Genomic DNA, 14,869 nt, shown 5'->3' with positions numbered 1-14,869 from the left:
CTTTTTCTTCTCCCTCGAGCAGCTAAAGAACTGTGAAAACGTGAATCTAAAGTGACTTAGAAACAAAACCGATAAAAAATAACATTGAATTTAAAGCTATTAAATTTTTTTGCCTTAAAGCTGGTCCCAGTGATTTTATGGCCCCAATCTGGAAGGCTGGAGGAGCTTGACGGCTGGGCCACATCTGCAGATGAGCATAACTGGGGCTAGCTTTTGATACCGATGTCAGAAGCCCAGTTGGGCTCAAAGTTTTCCAAATGCTGCTAGTAATGCTTGGTTTTTTGAAGTGTGAAATTCTAAAAACTTGTTTTGCTGTTTGTTTACTTCATGCTTACTTAAATATCAGTGGAGATATCTAGACCAATTGATTTAACTTTCTGGTTTTCATGAACCGTGGCAGATTTTATATGCTTGAATTGTAAATGTTGAAGCAGCATAAAATAAGGGGGAAAGTTTCCAATCCAAGCAAAACAATTTACCTTAAAAAATAAAATTAATGTTTTCATGGGCATGAAACTTCTAAAAAGCTTTATAAAAAATGAGCTCTGAAGATGCCACTCTAATAATCATATTTTACAGTGGTCATTCATACTAGGAATGTGTTTTTTCAGGTGTTGCACTTCTTGTTGTATCATACGTGATGGATGGATGTTCAACATACAATATCGTTGGCAAAAATCCCAGTTGAGACTGGTTTAACTGGTATAATGCATACTGACTCATAGTATGATGACTATATCATAATCATGTCTGAATGCCATAGGCAAGAATGTTCAAAATCAAATATTTATAGCTGTTTTCTTCTCATAGCTGTTTTCCTCCCTGCTTGGTGTTTTGATCAGTTTGTATAGCCGCTTAAGAAATTAAGAGTATCAAGGTTATTTGTGAAGTAAGCAAAGCTTGTGAATATGAACACGTATGCTATGCTGTAGAGTTCAAGGGCCATAAAAGCAACATCAAGTATCAGAAAATTCTGTAGGGGAGGAGAAGTGGTGGAGTTTTATCTTCAGGGTATTTCTGATGACTTTAACTAAAGACTTTCAGTTAGCTAGTGTTACTATCAGCCACAAACCTCGTTATACAACATTGTTGGCGCCTGTTGGAGGTGAGGTCTAAAGATGAATTAATATACAAGCTAGATGTTATTCATTCTCTAGCAGAGGTCACTGGTAAGAGGATACTGCATTACTGTGCTATTGGCAACATACATTTTAATGCGGAAATAAAATGGATATGTAGCTGTTAGGTGGCTTTTCCTTAGTGTGTGTGGTTGTGAAGCCACCTCCCTCATGCACTGCTTGTTGACTTTTCCGGGTAGAGGATAATCACTAGGTCATTTGTTCTGGAGGAGTACTGTCATTTAACGTGATTGTAATTAGGCAAGAACTAGGTTGACTCTGAGCCACCAAATTGCCCTAGTGTCTATTTTTTAACTTGGAGTGAGCACTTCTAGGCACCCTCTGGATTATCTCACATAGCTCTTTAGGGTTTAAATAGCAACCACATCTAGTTAAAGCAAATAATGGAAAAAGTTGGTGTTCCATCCACTCTTGTTACTGACAGTTACCAAGATCCAGGAAACAGGTATTTGCATTTAATTTTATTCTGTGGTTTTGGCTTAGCAGGGTAATAAGGCTAAGATGGCCTTTTTGTTAAACATACAGAATTTGGGATGTTTTTATCATTTTGCATCAGAGTAATTTGAGACTTGTCATCCTGAACATGGGGTTTCTGTTGTTGTTTTAGTTTTGTTTTCTTGCTCTGTTTTCTTACTGGCTAGCACAGGGGATGTGGCATCGTGATTCCTAATCCTAATTCTCCTGCTGACTGGTCATAGACTATTGAATAATTTGCTTCATATTTTTGTGCTTCAGTTTGCTTTCAAGGCATCTTATGGTGGTAATATGAGTTAAGTGATTTAAGCTGTTAATATACTCTGAGATACTGGCTACAAAAAATGGTATCTACTTTAATAACAACAAAGGAAAAAAAACCCAACCAATTTCTTTTTTTAATTTTTAGGGTTAAAGATGTATTTTAGTTTGTTCGAAATTGTAAACTCTAGGCTATTCACTGGTAATCTTGTTTCTTCACTTTATTGATACTGCAGTCAGTGACTGCAAACAGGTAGAAATATTATATATAAACTAGACTATGAGGCTTGAAACTGTTAATCTATTTGGGTAGCTATATATAAAGTCTCTTTAAAATGATCAGTTCATTGAGGTGGCAAATGAGAAAAAAATCTTTACCAGTCTGAAAATGCTCTTTTCATCAGACATGTTTGGATAGGTGATGGGTGGTATTTTCATGTAACTGTAAATGAGGTAACTCTATAGGCATTGCTGGCTATGTTCTGTCCTCATATGTCTTTGTGCAGCCTCCTTGGACTCGTGTGGTGGCATGTGTGTAGCGAAGGACAGCATGTGGCTCTCTGTATTTATTTTGCTTTAGTGCTTCGGACATTGGAGAGAGGAGGGAGAAGGAGTGTTAAGGCGGCAGAATGGGCGAGCTTATGAGAAAGCAGAACACTTGCCAAATTAATAATAAAGAAATTACATTGAAAATGTCCCATGATCCCTAGCTTTAATAGTTTCACAGAGCAGACGGGTGTTATTTTGGGATGGAATCCATATGTGAGCTTCTTGGCACTTTGCTGTTGCCTGGGAAGAAAACCCAAACAATGGAAACAGAAATGGCCAAGGCTATCTCCTTCCATCTGATTCCTGCTAGATTTCATAGGGAAGTGCTCGTAGTCATGTTTCTAGATGCAGCCTCGTGAGACTTTTAAGCTCCAGTCGTAACCTGATTTTCCAGTTTTATGTCACTGTAATTGTGCAAGGACGGTTAGTCTTGTGAAATGGTGGGGCACTATGTTGGAAATGTTACCAGAAATGACCAGGAAGTTTTGATGCCCTTCTTCTGTCTCCCCTATCTAATAGTGTTTCATTGGCCTAAAGTAATCTTGAGCACAAACACTATCTCTAAATACAATTACAAACATACTGATCTGTCAGAATGTTCCTTTTCAGTTGAAGAAGGAATGAAATGGAACTCTGAAAATCTAACATCGTAAAAAAAAGGCCAAAATGGTATGATAAATAATAATATATGGAATGGTCATTACTTGCCTAAAGAGGCAAGACTCAGCAAAAGAATGATTACATTGGTTTAAGTAGTTTAAAGCAGTTTATTTCTTATCCCCTATAAGACAGGTACCAAAGCATCCAGCACCCAAAGGCAAGACATTTTGATGTATGTTAGTATCCTCAGGTTGCTAACATGATTTGTGCCAGGTAAGTAAGGTCAGTGAGGGATTCATCTGAGTTCACTGCTCAGGGGTGGAAGTCACCTGTAACCAGAACTATAATGTCATGTAGTGAGACATCTTCCCTAATCACACAACATCTGGGGACTAGCTAGTAATACTGAGAACATCCAGTTGTCATAAGAGTAGTGGGATTTATTTTTTTTTTCATCATTAGCCTTTTTAAAGAGGCCATTGGCAACTTGGATGTGGAAGGCTCTTAAAAGCTAATCCATTTAGTTCCCTCTTATTTCTTTTTAACTCTTCTAGCTTATTAAAACATGGCACTTGTCCATAAAGTGAAGATTAACCAAAGTGCCTAAACTTTGAGGAGGCAGGAATCTGAGCCTTTTGGCTGGTTAGTCCCTGTTTCGTGGCTGGCTCAAGCCCAACTGTCCACCACAGTCTTTTTTAAACATGCATGTAGGTCATGCTTAGCCATGTCCCACTGTATTTGCCGTTCCACTCAGCACTGTTGCAAGTTTCTTTGTATTTATTTAATTTCTTGTGAAACATACTCTCCTGACAAAGAATGCTTCTTGCTGCAAGGTATTTCTAGACACGTTTGGAAAATCATTATAAAAGTGCTCTGTTCCAGAAACCTCACCTCACACTGTTCATTTTCATTTTCTCGCTATGAGGAATTGTGAGCCATGTGCCAAGTTCCTCCCTAGTTGTATAATTCTGTGCGTTTTGTTTGTTTTGTTGGTCATGTTACAAGAATATTATACATGCAAATTTCATTCAGGGCACAGAATGCTTTTGAGATTTTGCACAAATAAAATAAAAACATTTCTCCCTCTCTGCATTCGCTCCTCTCCTGTGTTACTCGAGAAGAGTTGGGATTTAGGTTCCTGCCTCGGAATTGATTGGCAAGAACAGTAACAAAACGGAGATCAGTTCTCTTGTACAAATATAAATGACTGTGAATTGCAGTATTGAGGATATCAGGGCTCTGTGACTCCCTTTATGCATGCTCAGCAGTTCTTTCTTCCTTGCAATACAACACATTTTTCTCTTATCCAGCACAATTCGTAGGGCTCAAAAAGAAAATAAATACTGTCATCATTGAGAGCCTTCTGCTGTGGCCAAGCTGAAGGGTTTGATCTTTTGAGGAAGAACTCATTAGGGAGGAAATGTTTTTCATGGTTTCCCTTAAACAGCTCCTCAAGTCCGTTTTTCTGAAGGTGTGGATCTGGGCCAGGCTAAGGCACCCCACGTCCAGGCTGCTACCTCCTCACTCCCAGCTCTGCTGTGTGCTGGCTCAGGGAGTCGATGGGGCTGGATATGGTCCCTCAACCGTCTTCCCCACAAGCACCAACACCTTGGACCCCTCCAGCCACACTGCACAGGGAGTGCATAACTGTGGGAGGTTCACAGGGATATTCCTCAAAGCAGAAATATAAAGCTTGGGTTTTCATCAGGAAGGAAAGATGAAGGCAAGAGAAAGCCAGTGTCCTATTTAAGGAGATGCTCTGGTTGCAGACAGTTGGGGAGTTGGGGAGTTGGGTTTAGGCAATACCCACCTCTGCCTCTTGGCACAGGGAATGAAGAGGGTGTTCACATGCTATGCCTGCAGTTTGATTTGTCTTACTGCCCAGTGCTGTTAAATTTATAGATCAGTTTAACTTTTAACTTCAGTGCTCCTAGTTAAAACAATTATTTTCTGAATGGAAAAAAACCGAAATCAGGGGAAAGAAGAGTGTGATTTCTTCTGATCCTGGCAAGTGGAAAAATTATTCTAGATTAAAACTTCCCTGCCTAAGAATGTTGGGGGATTTTATTTTTCCCCTTATTCTGACTTTGTCTTGACTGTTTGTAATCTGGAAGCTTCTTTGATTTTTGTTTATCTAGATGAGCTGTAAAAAACTTGTTACTCTTTCCTTAAGAGACCAGAGGATCTTTTCTCTCAGGTGGTTAGGGTTCTTAGTGTTGGTTTTGCTTTATAGTCATTAAAAACAACTCTTGTCATTTCTCTATACCATGTCTTCTGTGGAGATGTTACATTTTTGTAGCCACCACACGTATTTGACAGGTATTCTTGAAATCAGGCTGAGCATACCTTCAATTAGGATCTAAGCACAGCTTTGAAAAGGGCTAAGTCTGCAGCTTCTGAGAAGCACCTGGCTCTTCCCAGAAACTGTCATGGTGATTTAATCTCACCTTTTATCTTTAGTTTCAAGGATACTGCAGATATCTACTAGTTTGAGTAAACCCTCTGAATTAAGCTGGTCATCTTCTGGGAGTAAATATTTGTAAGTATCTACTTAGTCCCTTGTGTCTAGGGGGACACCGTGCATGTGAGATGTCTTCCTTTATCAAGATTTAAAGTTGAGGTCCTGAGTGCCAACAAAATAACCCATTATCTGACTGGGCCTTCGCAAGAGAAGTGAAATTGGTTCCAGGTCTTTTTGTCACTGTTTAGTCTGCCATTTAATCTGTCAAGGCATATCCAAGTTTAAATTGATTAAAGTGTTCTCATTTCCTGTTCTGAACATGTTGTGTAATAGCCTTCTTTAGCTTTTTTAAATATTTGTTCTGTTTCACTCCAGCACTGGTGGGTGAAGTAATTATCACGTCAAATCAACCAGTGGGATGCCTTGAAATCTGCTAGGTCCTGTGCACTGGTGGGGCATGATTAGACTCTGCCACATACAGTTTCTAGGTCATAGGCAATATTTACGAGTTGATGGAGAAAGAGATCTTCACCAGCTGTTACCAAGAGAGGGCTGGTATAGTAATTTTCATGTTTTAGTCATAAGACTTATTTTGGAACAAAAATATGCTAATAGAGGTTGTTTGTTTCATTGTCTTTAGTAAACTTTTCCAGATCTTCAGTATCAACATGTGCTGTTTTTTTTTTTTAAGTCCCAGGGTTCAGTTTGTAAATACTCTGAAAGCAAGCGATGACAAAATGTCAGAGGCTTAGAGATCTTTCCACGGTTTTTGGTCAGTTTGGTGTCGTCATCATCTAAACATAGGCAGGCTGGACTGGAAGAGATCTCTTGGGTCACAGCTCCCTTGTTTTTGCCTTTCACAGGCACTGTCGTATTATGCTTTTTATAAGCGCATTCAGCTCCGTCTTAGTGCTTGGTTTTTGTCCTCATTTGGGAAACTGCTCCCAAATGTTGCAATTCTGAAATGCTCTTCTGAGCTTCTTTAAATTTCCTTTCCTATTCCTGTGCTGCTCGGAAGGACAAAAAACTATGCTCCAGAGGCTAAGCCTAAAGGTCAGAACAAAATTGGACTCCACAGGTTGGACAAAAAATGTTGCTAGTGTCTCCCAGGGGTATGTTATTCCTTGTTAAAGCTCTCCACTTTCAGAAACAAACTGCACAAACATGAGATCAGACATCGTGTCCTTGAATGAGCTAATTAAATAATGCTTCCTCACATCAGCAGCAACAGAACGTAGTCATCTTCATTATACAAAGTATGAGACTGCGTTTAGTACCAAATAGCTTTTCGTGTTGGCCTCTTGTAAAACGGAGCTATCTTGATGTTAAAAGACAAACACAGACTCAAACTGCAGATTTGGGTAATTTGCTCCACCTACTCAAAAGCCAGCTATTTCAGGAGTGAATTTTAGTGATTTACGATCGCATCTCATATTTCCAAAAGGCATTTCTTTACCAGTTTCCAGGTTTTTTCCCATCACGTTGTCTTGTTTAGGTAATACATAAATCTGTCAGAAAAGAGCGTCATCTATAACCTCTGAGGCCCCTTAGTGACAAGCCCCATTGTCAAAGGCAGGCACTTTGCCAGGAAACTGTGACTCCCAGAGAGAGTGTGCAAGGTTAGGGGGAAAGTATACTATTGCCAGAGAAACTGTATTCCAAGTGGATTTGTGTGGAACAACAACGATATCCAGTGACTGGTTAAATTAGCCACAGATGTGTTTTCTAGAACACTGTCCAAGAAGATATACAGTACTTTAAGGCTTGGTTCAGACATAATGATCTTCTGAAGTCAAATCAGATCCAAGTAAAATTGCATCGGTACTAGGGAAGCTTTAAAGGAATTGTGTAATATGATTCAGACAAGTAGATGAATCAGACTGCTGCGAACTAAACAAGGAGCACATCGGTGAGAGATGAGGTAAGACGACTTGCATAGAAGTGTGATAGTTTGATGTTAGCAGTTTGCTGTTAAAATTTGAGCTGCGGCAGATTGACATGGGCAGTTAAATGGGCACGTTACGCCGACCACCTGCCCAGAACGTGTGTGTGGAGCACAATCTCCCAGTGGTTTCTTTCAGCTTTTCAGAACGTATGAGTGCTTGGTTTTACACTTGCCGTCTCCATTGCTGTATTGCTGTCCCTGTGCCACTCCTCCTACACAGAAGTGCTGCTGATTTCAGTTTTTAAGAGGATAATTACTCTGCTGAGGGCAATGCACTTACTAAATATTTGGAGAATTTTCACATGCTGAAATCAGAGTACAGGTGAAGGCTCTGGGACTTTTCTCATACAGGAGAATTTTGTCTCGACATCATAGCTCGAGCAGTGCATGGGATTTCTGTCCAAGATCGGTGTTGAGAAGCTCAGCTTCCATCCCACAGCTGAGTTCTGATTCTCATTCTTTAGGTTCAGATAAGACAGACGGTGGGGAGAAGTCCTGTTGAATTACAGATTTACTATATGGTTTAAAGTTCTGGGGAAACATAAGCAGCTTAGTTACTGTAGTAGTTGGAACAGGAAGCAAGAAAAGCTTTTGTTGTATTCTCTGACCTATTTCTTTACCATGTTATTTACTTAAACTAAATTGAATATGGTGTATTAAAGTGTTATCATCAAAAAGGGCAGTATGGAACTATCCAGCTTAGATTCTTACTGCAATAAGCATTAATAGTAAAAGTGGAATTTAGAAAATAACATTTTTGTTGAGAAGTTGCAGGGGAGTTATAAGTAAAAATTTTCACAATAGAAATAACATATTCTTGTGGATGAAAATTCATCTCAGTTGCTGTTTTTCAGAGCTTTATTAAATGCTTTTAATGCTATTGGTGTAAATGTGGAAATGGATCTGTTTAGGTTTGCTTTGAATTTCCACGTATAGTTCCAAAGAGGGATCAAATGCTGTGAGTTTATTCACAGAAATGTTATTTTCTTTTCCTTTCCTTGTTACCTCTTTGTAATAATTTGTTTAAATCAAGCAAAGTGTATTGCTTCCCACCCTGTGCTTCCATTTTCCTCTCATTTGAACTCTGAATTCTGCTTCAGGAGATTTTGCACTTCTATTCTTAGGAATTTTTGCAGGTCACATGCAAAGCTCTGTGTGTGTGTGCATGCATGCGTGTATGTCTTTAGACAGCATACCAATAATTAGAATAACCTGCAAAGTCATGGCTTTGCTTCAGGACAGCTCATGGCAAAAAATGAAACATGCCTCAGTTTTCAGGTATATTTTCTGATTTTGACCTAGGAGAGCCAGACATCCTGGCAGCTGGCAGAATGTGTTTGTTCTCAAACATGTTTGTTTTGAAAATGATCATACCTATGTCTTTATTTCTTTTCTCTTTACAGGGTCTTTGTAAACAGAAGTTTAGCCATGGAGAAGATAAAGTGCTTTGGTTTTGATATGGATTATACACTTGCTGGTGAGTATCTTAATTTTTTTTGTCACTGACTTAGTTTGGAATATTGCTTCTTGTTGAGCAAACAAGAGGGCTACTTCAGTTAGCAGGTGCTTCTTCTATTAGCAGGTATATTGTTCACTATTCATTGCACTTTCATTTTAAGTGTTTCCCTTAAATTTATTATCTGCAAGCTGTATTTGGTCGCAAGTCATGTTGCTGTACTAGTGATTATAGGAGTTAAGGAAACCAAAGCTTAATAAGTCTAATTGCTTCCTTAGATTCCACTATATTTTGATATTGCCCCTGGGGCAAGCTTGGCTTTCTATAACGAGGTGATTTCTTTCATCCCTGGTGCATAAAGTGGGCTAAACCTTTAGCCAGCAGGTTTTCCTGTGTCCTGGGAGGGTCATTTTTGAATAGGTTTTCCTCTTTCCTGCTCCTTGGTTGGCCACATCAGTGACTCATTTTGAAAAGATGCAAGGCAGGTGGAGCGTCTTGTGTCAGCTGAACAAGTTAATTTAGAAGGTTTTGCCCATTCTTTATGGCAGATAGACTTTGGGAGGTTACATAAGACCTTTTAGTTTCATAAAACTTTTTGCATGACTTCTCCATTTTTCAGATACTCAACAAGCAAGTTCTCTGAGACTTTTGATGAAGGGGGGGTAGCATTACCGTTTTCTGCATAATCAGACTTGCATGATGTTATGTATTTTAAGGAAGAAAGAGATAAAAAGCCCACTTCCACTTTTCTAGGCTATAGTATCACATAGGCTGTAACTGTGGATGTCATGTACAATCCTGCCTTGTTTCTCATTACCACTTCCAAGGTTGTGGATAAAAAGTTCGTATCACCCTTGATATTTCAATTTAGAATTGTTGTGAATATAAACTGAGAAAAAGTGAGGCAGAGTGTCAGGGTCACCTAATAATAGGTTAATGCAGTATGTCAAGTATGGTCATCTAGTTACTGTGTCTACTGAGAAGGAATGAGAGATGAGTAATGTGGCTAGGGACAGTGTGAGGGTCACAGGAGTCAGGGTCAGTGGCTAAGCAAAGGGCAAGAAGGTTTCCATGGTTCAACACAATGCTGCAAGGAGCAGTTTTGGAGGCTGTGGAAGGTAATTGCAGTTTATACTTAGATCCCTTGCTTTTGTTCTTTTAAGCAGTTATCCATGAGGCAGTAGTTATATATACAAGCTTTGCTTGTTCAACACCTTATTTATACATCTGTTTAAAAAGTTCCTGCCACTTTTTAAGTCCTGAAGTGTATCGTCATTAGTCTGTGCTGGATCTGGGCATGCTTTCAGTGTTTATGTTTCCCAGCTGTGACAGCCTTGTGGCAGTGCCTTTAAGGAGCACAAAACAGTTGTTCAAGAACAAATGCTTAAAAAAAAAAGTTGGGGGTTTCACTTCTATAACGGAAAAACAACTTCTGTGACTTTTGCAAACTGGTGGCATTTCCCAAGGACTCGGGTGATCACAGTGGGGCTGGCTTTCATCCTGACAGAAGGAGAGCTTCAGCACTATCCTCACTTCTCTGACTGTTCATTTTACTCAAGTGTTGCTTGTTCTTGTAAATGCAGAGCAAATGTGTTGTTATCCACAAAACTATGCTTGTTTTGATGAGAGGAAAAAATGCGGATGTTTCAAGCATCCTAAAATCAGTACCCAGGGACATGGAAATCTGGGGATTCCAAGGCTGGAAAATAGAGTTAAGCTGTCAAAGTCGGTACGTTCAGGGGAGTTGAGTGACAGGGTATGGTGCAGAAAAAGAAATGGGATGTGGTCCGAGCAGAAAGCTGGAAATCTGGACTGTTCTGGGGTAAGCTGCTGTCCTATGACTTTTTCTGTGGTACAACAGAGGCAATAGTTGCGGATCATTTTACAAGGAGTTGTGAGAATGTAATTAGGTTGGAAAGCCTTTTGCAGATGAAAAGCATTATCTGGTAAGTACTATTTCCCTTTTTTTCACTCAACTGGGAAATTAACATACAAAATTACCTGTTTGTCTTCTTATGTCTCAGAATCATCCTTTCTTCTCCATGTGGGCTTTTGTTATCTGACCATTATTTGCTATATATTTAACTGTTGCACACAAGAAAAATTACTTATTCATTGCAGGGGCTTTAAAGAATATAGTGTTAGAATATGATTATGATTATAATTAATTAATTGGAAATTATAATGAAGAAGTGGGGCAAGTGAAGTATTACATTCGTATGTTGTGGTGCATTCATTAAACCCTGACCTGTTTTCTGTCTGGGCATGTTATCTCTTACACGCTCTTTCACATGGACATGCTACTGTTAAGAAAGAAAAAACAATGTAAAAAGCTAGTTTATCTGTAATTTAACATCTGGAAAAGGTATCTGCATACCAGATGGTGCACGCTGAGCATAAGCCTTTTGGAGACCATTCAAGACATGTAAATGGATCAAGGAAGAAGAACGGAAGCATGTCCAGTGTCATCAGATCCTCATCTGGTTTTCTGCATTTGTACTTTCAGATATTGCTAAGTCACTTTTCTGTAAAGTTGTTTAAAAATATTCCAAGCACAATCTTCACATTCAATGACTGAAGGCAGTCAGAGCCATTGACCCTGCCAAAAACTATATGCCACATCCTTTCCCCACTCTGTGTTGTGAACTTTCACATCAGAAATAAACTGATGACATTCATCCCATAGCTGGCAGTCATACACTTTGACATCTCAGAATAAGAGTGATTACTTTGGAACATCTTGAATTACCTATCTTGTGAAGAGGAGGCTGTGGTGTCAGTAAAAGAAAACACATTGTCACTCTTCTCTCTTTTTTCTTCCCAAATCAGTGGCCACTGGTCGCACCAAAAATCTTGCTTAGGAGGTGGTTCATTACTGGAGAAGTCAGAATCACTTGACTAACTTTGAACTTTAGAAGCCTGAGACAGTTTTGTTCTTGTACTTTATGAGTTTAAGAACACAATAACACTGTTTTCTCTCTAGAATAATCTAATTTTGGTAGGGACGTGCCATTTCCATTTTGAAGTATATTGTGACAGCTACTACACACATGCTGCAGTGATCATATGTTCTACTACTAGCATGACTGAGAATGTCAGCTTGCCAAGTGACAGTAGTTTTAGTATCATCGTGTTACATTGTACATAAAATATGATTTCATGCATTGTTTTATAGGGTAGTATTTCTTAGCCTTATTAAAGGGCCACTTAACTCAGAATTGAAAACATTCAAGGCTGTCTGATACAGCATTGCCACAGTGATTTTGTTTGCTTTCAAGTCAAAATTAGGTTAAACTTTGAATTCTTGTTAATAACTTCTATGTTCTCTCATGGTGTTTGTCTCTTCCCTTGCATAGGGTTGAAAAATACTGTTAATGGGTGGGTTGGGCAAGCAAAGTCTTTTTGTCTTGAAGAAAAGAGCCCGAGGGTTTTAGCCTTCTCTTCTGAGAAATTATAGACATTAAATTGCTGAATTTGTAGCCACTGTGATTGCACCTAGAACTAATTTGACTGCTAGGAGCTCAAAATAAAATGAAAGCAGATTGAAATAACTCTCACAGGTTTTAGATTCCTTGTTTTCCGATCAAGGATTGATGTTGCATCCTCATGGGGTGAATAAGATCTCCTATATGTATGTAAACTCCCAAGTCTCCCTAGGTTTACATGCTGGATACGCTAATACTAGAGGCTCAGAAATCTTTGTTGTATATGAAACTGACTGTCCCCTTCCTATTCAATCTGGTTTGCTTGTGTTAGTGAAACACATTTAGTACATAAAAGAATGTTTATTCTAAGCTAGGTGTTATTGGGAGGAAAGTCGAAGGAGCAGGAAGAACAGCAGGGTTTGACTGTGGCTTGCGTGTGTAGTTAAATAGTTGCTGCTCAAAATCTTGGACAGCTTGACGTAAGCAAGAGTCATCAGCTATTTCAGCCCTTGCTGTTAGAGATTAAGACAAGTTTCTGTGATGTTACACAGCCATTGCCCCAGCAGCCCTTCGTTCTCTGCCGCTGACCTTGCTGCCTGCCAGTCAGGGAGCGAGGCCCATGCTGATTGCCCAGGGTTCCCTTCCTCCTTGGAAAGCAACGGTGTTGTACCAGGATCTGCAAATACCTGTGAAGGGCTGTGTTTGCTGTCCGGGCAGAACTGAGTATTTTTGAAAAATTCCTGTTTAAATCCTTATGTTAGAGAGACTTGAGGGTCCTTCTATAGTGCATTTTTGTTTGCTAAATAGCAGTTTCTTTTATTATCCGAATGATTCATCTCTGCTTATTCATCCTGACTGGCTAGAAGACCAGTAGCCAGTAACAATTCTGGTCTGCCTTCCTGTTTTACTAGTACTGTCAAAACTGCCCATGCTTTGGTAAAGGAAAACGTTGCATGCAATCCAAAAGATTCATGTCCTTTGTTTTGTGTTTACTGCAGACTTCAGGAAGAAAGATAAAGGTATGTAAGCAGAGAATCTTCACTGCAACACTCACCTGAAACTAGGAGTTGGTGAGGCCTGTTGGAAATGCAGCAGAGAGAAATTGGTTTCACACAGCATTTTATTTGGCTGCTTCCTTCTCAGTGTGAGCTACACTTGTAATTAGTAGTTCTGGATCCAAGGAATGCAGGAGGTCTTGGCATTATTAGGTCTTAAATGGGACAGGTTGCACAATGAGGTGATGGATAGATGTCCCTTGACAGGAGCAGGGCTAAAGCAGTGGGGTTCTCAAACTGGCTGTAATTTCACACTGGGCCATTGGCAGATGGAGAGGGAATTAGTAAGAATTACAAACTCAATTGTGCTTGAAAAGATTCCTCTGTGACTACCCTCCTCTCCAAAAGTTATGGCCTTGTTGAAAGTTCTTTCTTCTATCACTGAGGTAGATAAGATGTAATATCAATAGGCAGGATGTTTTCATTTGGAATGCTTTTCCTGTACTTAAATCACTGCTGCTTCCATGTTCTCCAGAAATCAATAATAGAACTATCACTGACTGCTGAAAACTGTTTCAATAAAAAAAGGAGGGGAAATGAGGCTTGAAAGATACTGGTTTTATTGTGTGCAAATATGATTAATACAACATAATCTGATTGGAATATAGCTTGTGTCATGGAAACATTGCCAACTTAATGCCAAGATTTGGTGCACTGCAAAGATTTTATTGCAAAATTGCTTATCCTTTCAGCTGTAGCATTTCCCTTCTCATCACAATCATAAAGACATGGGAAAGACATCTTTTAGTCTTTCTCAACTTACTCCAAAGTGCAACATATGTAAACAAGTTTTGCCCCTTCCTCAAGTAGGTGTTTGTGTCTAAGCCATCCTTGCAATTTGGAGGAGAGAGAAGTTTTCCATACCCACATCTTATTTTTGAAATGTTTTTCTTTACCTATTGACTCTGGAAAAGATACACTCAACCAGAAGGTAGGGTTGGCTTGTTGCTGTGTGTGGTCTGGGAGAAAAGGTGGCAGCTGAATTGAGAACTGGTTCTTCCGTAGACCTAGTATTTTTACTGTAGCTAAGTTGTATCAGTTTTCTGTGTTTCGGTTTCCACAACTGAGAAATGGGACTAATGAATTGTACCTTGTATAAAAAATTTCTGGATTGCACAGATGAAAAACAAAGTATAAACGTGGGAGTTTTATACATGAAAGATTGAACTGAATACTTAAGCTGCTGAGCTTGTAATGTAGGCAACTACAAAGAAATATTTGTTCTTCTGTTCAGATACTGTTATTATCTGTTTATTGGTACTGGACTCCAGTACAAATGTTGTAACGAGGCTCTCCTGTGTAGGTTAAAGGTTTGTCTTTAATTTCATCATGGTGTAAGGATTACAGGCCTTGAGGCTCTTTTGGGGAGATGCTGAGTAGGTTTGCTTCTTTCCCAGTTCTCTGGATAATACAATTCTTTGTGTCATACATAAATAGTATGACACAATAGAAATAGTAGCTAGAGAAGGGAATTGGTAGTAGATGTGACAACAGTAGCCTTCAA

General features: G+C 39.2%; 1 protein-coding gene across 6 annotated transcripts in view; it reads left to right on the top strand.

Annotated features, from left to right (window-relative positions):
* NT5C2 (5'-nucleotidase, cytosolic II) overlaps positions 1-14,869 on the top strand; it is a 62,587-nt gene that overhangs the window by 23,251 nt on the left and 24,467 nt on the right. For 4 of the 6 annotated variants that reach the window (XM_074831183.1, XM_074831184.1, XM_074831188.1 and 1 more), the window contains one exon: positions 8,833-8,906. In XM_074831183.1, the coding sequence (XP_074687284.1) occupies positions 8,833-8,906 (74 nt within the window). Of the gene's footprint in view, positions 1-1,507; positions 1,585-7,275; positions 7,406-8,832; positions 8,907-14,869 lie in introns of those variants that run through there. The other 2 variants (XM_074831185.1, XM_074831186.1) reach the window with 2 other exon arrangements.

The sequence above is a fragment of the Strix aluco genome, chromosome 7, assembly GCF_031877795.1.
Source record: "Strix aluco isolate bStrAlu1 chromosome 7, bStrAlu1.hap1, whole genome shotgun sequence".
Taxonomy (NCBI): Eukaryota; Metazoa; Chordata; class Aves; order Strigiformes; family Strigidae; genus Strix; species Strix aluco.
This window is presented reverse-complemented; position numbering and strand designations above follow the sequence as displayed.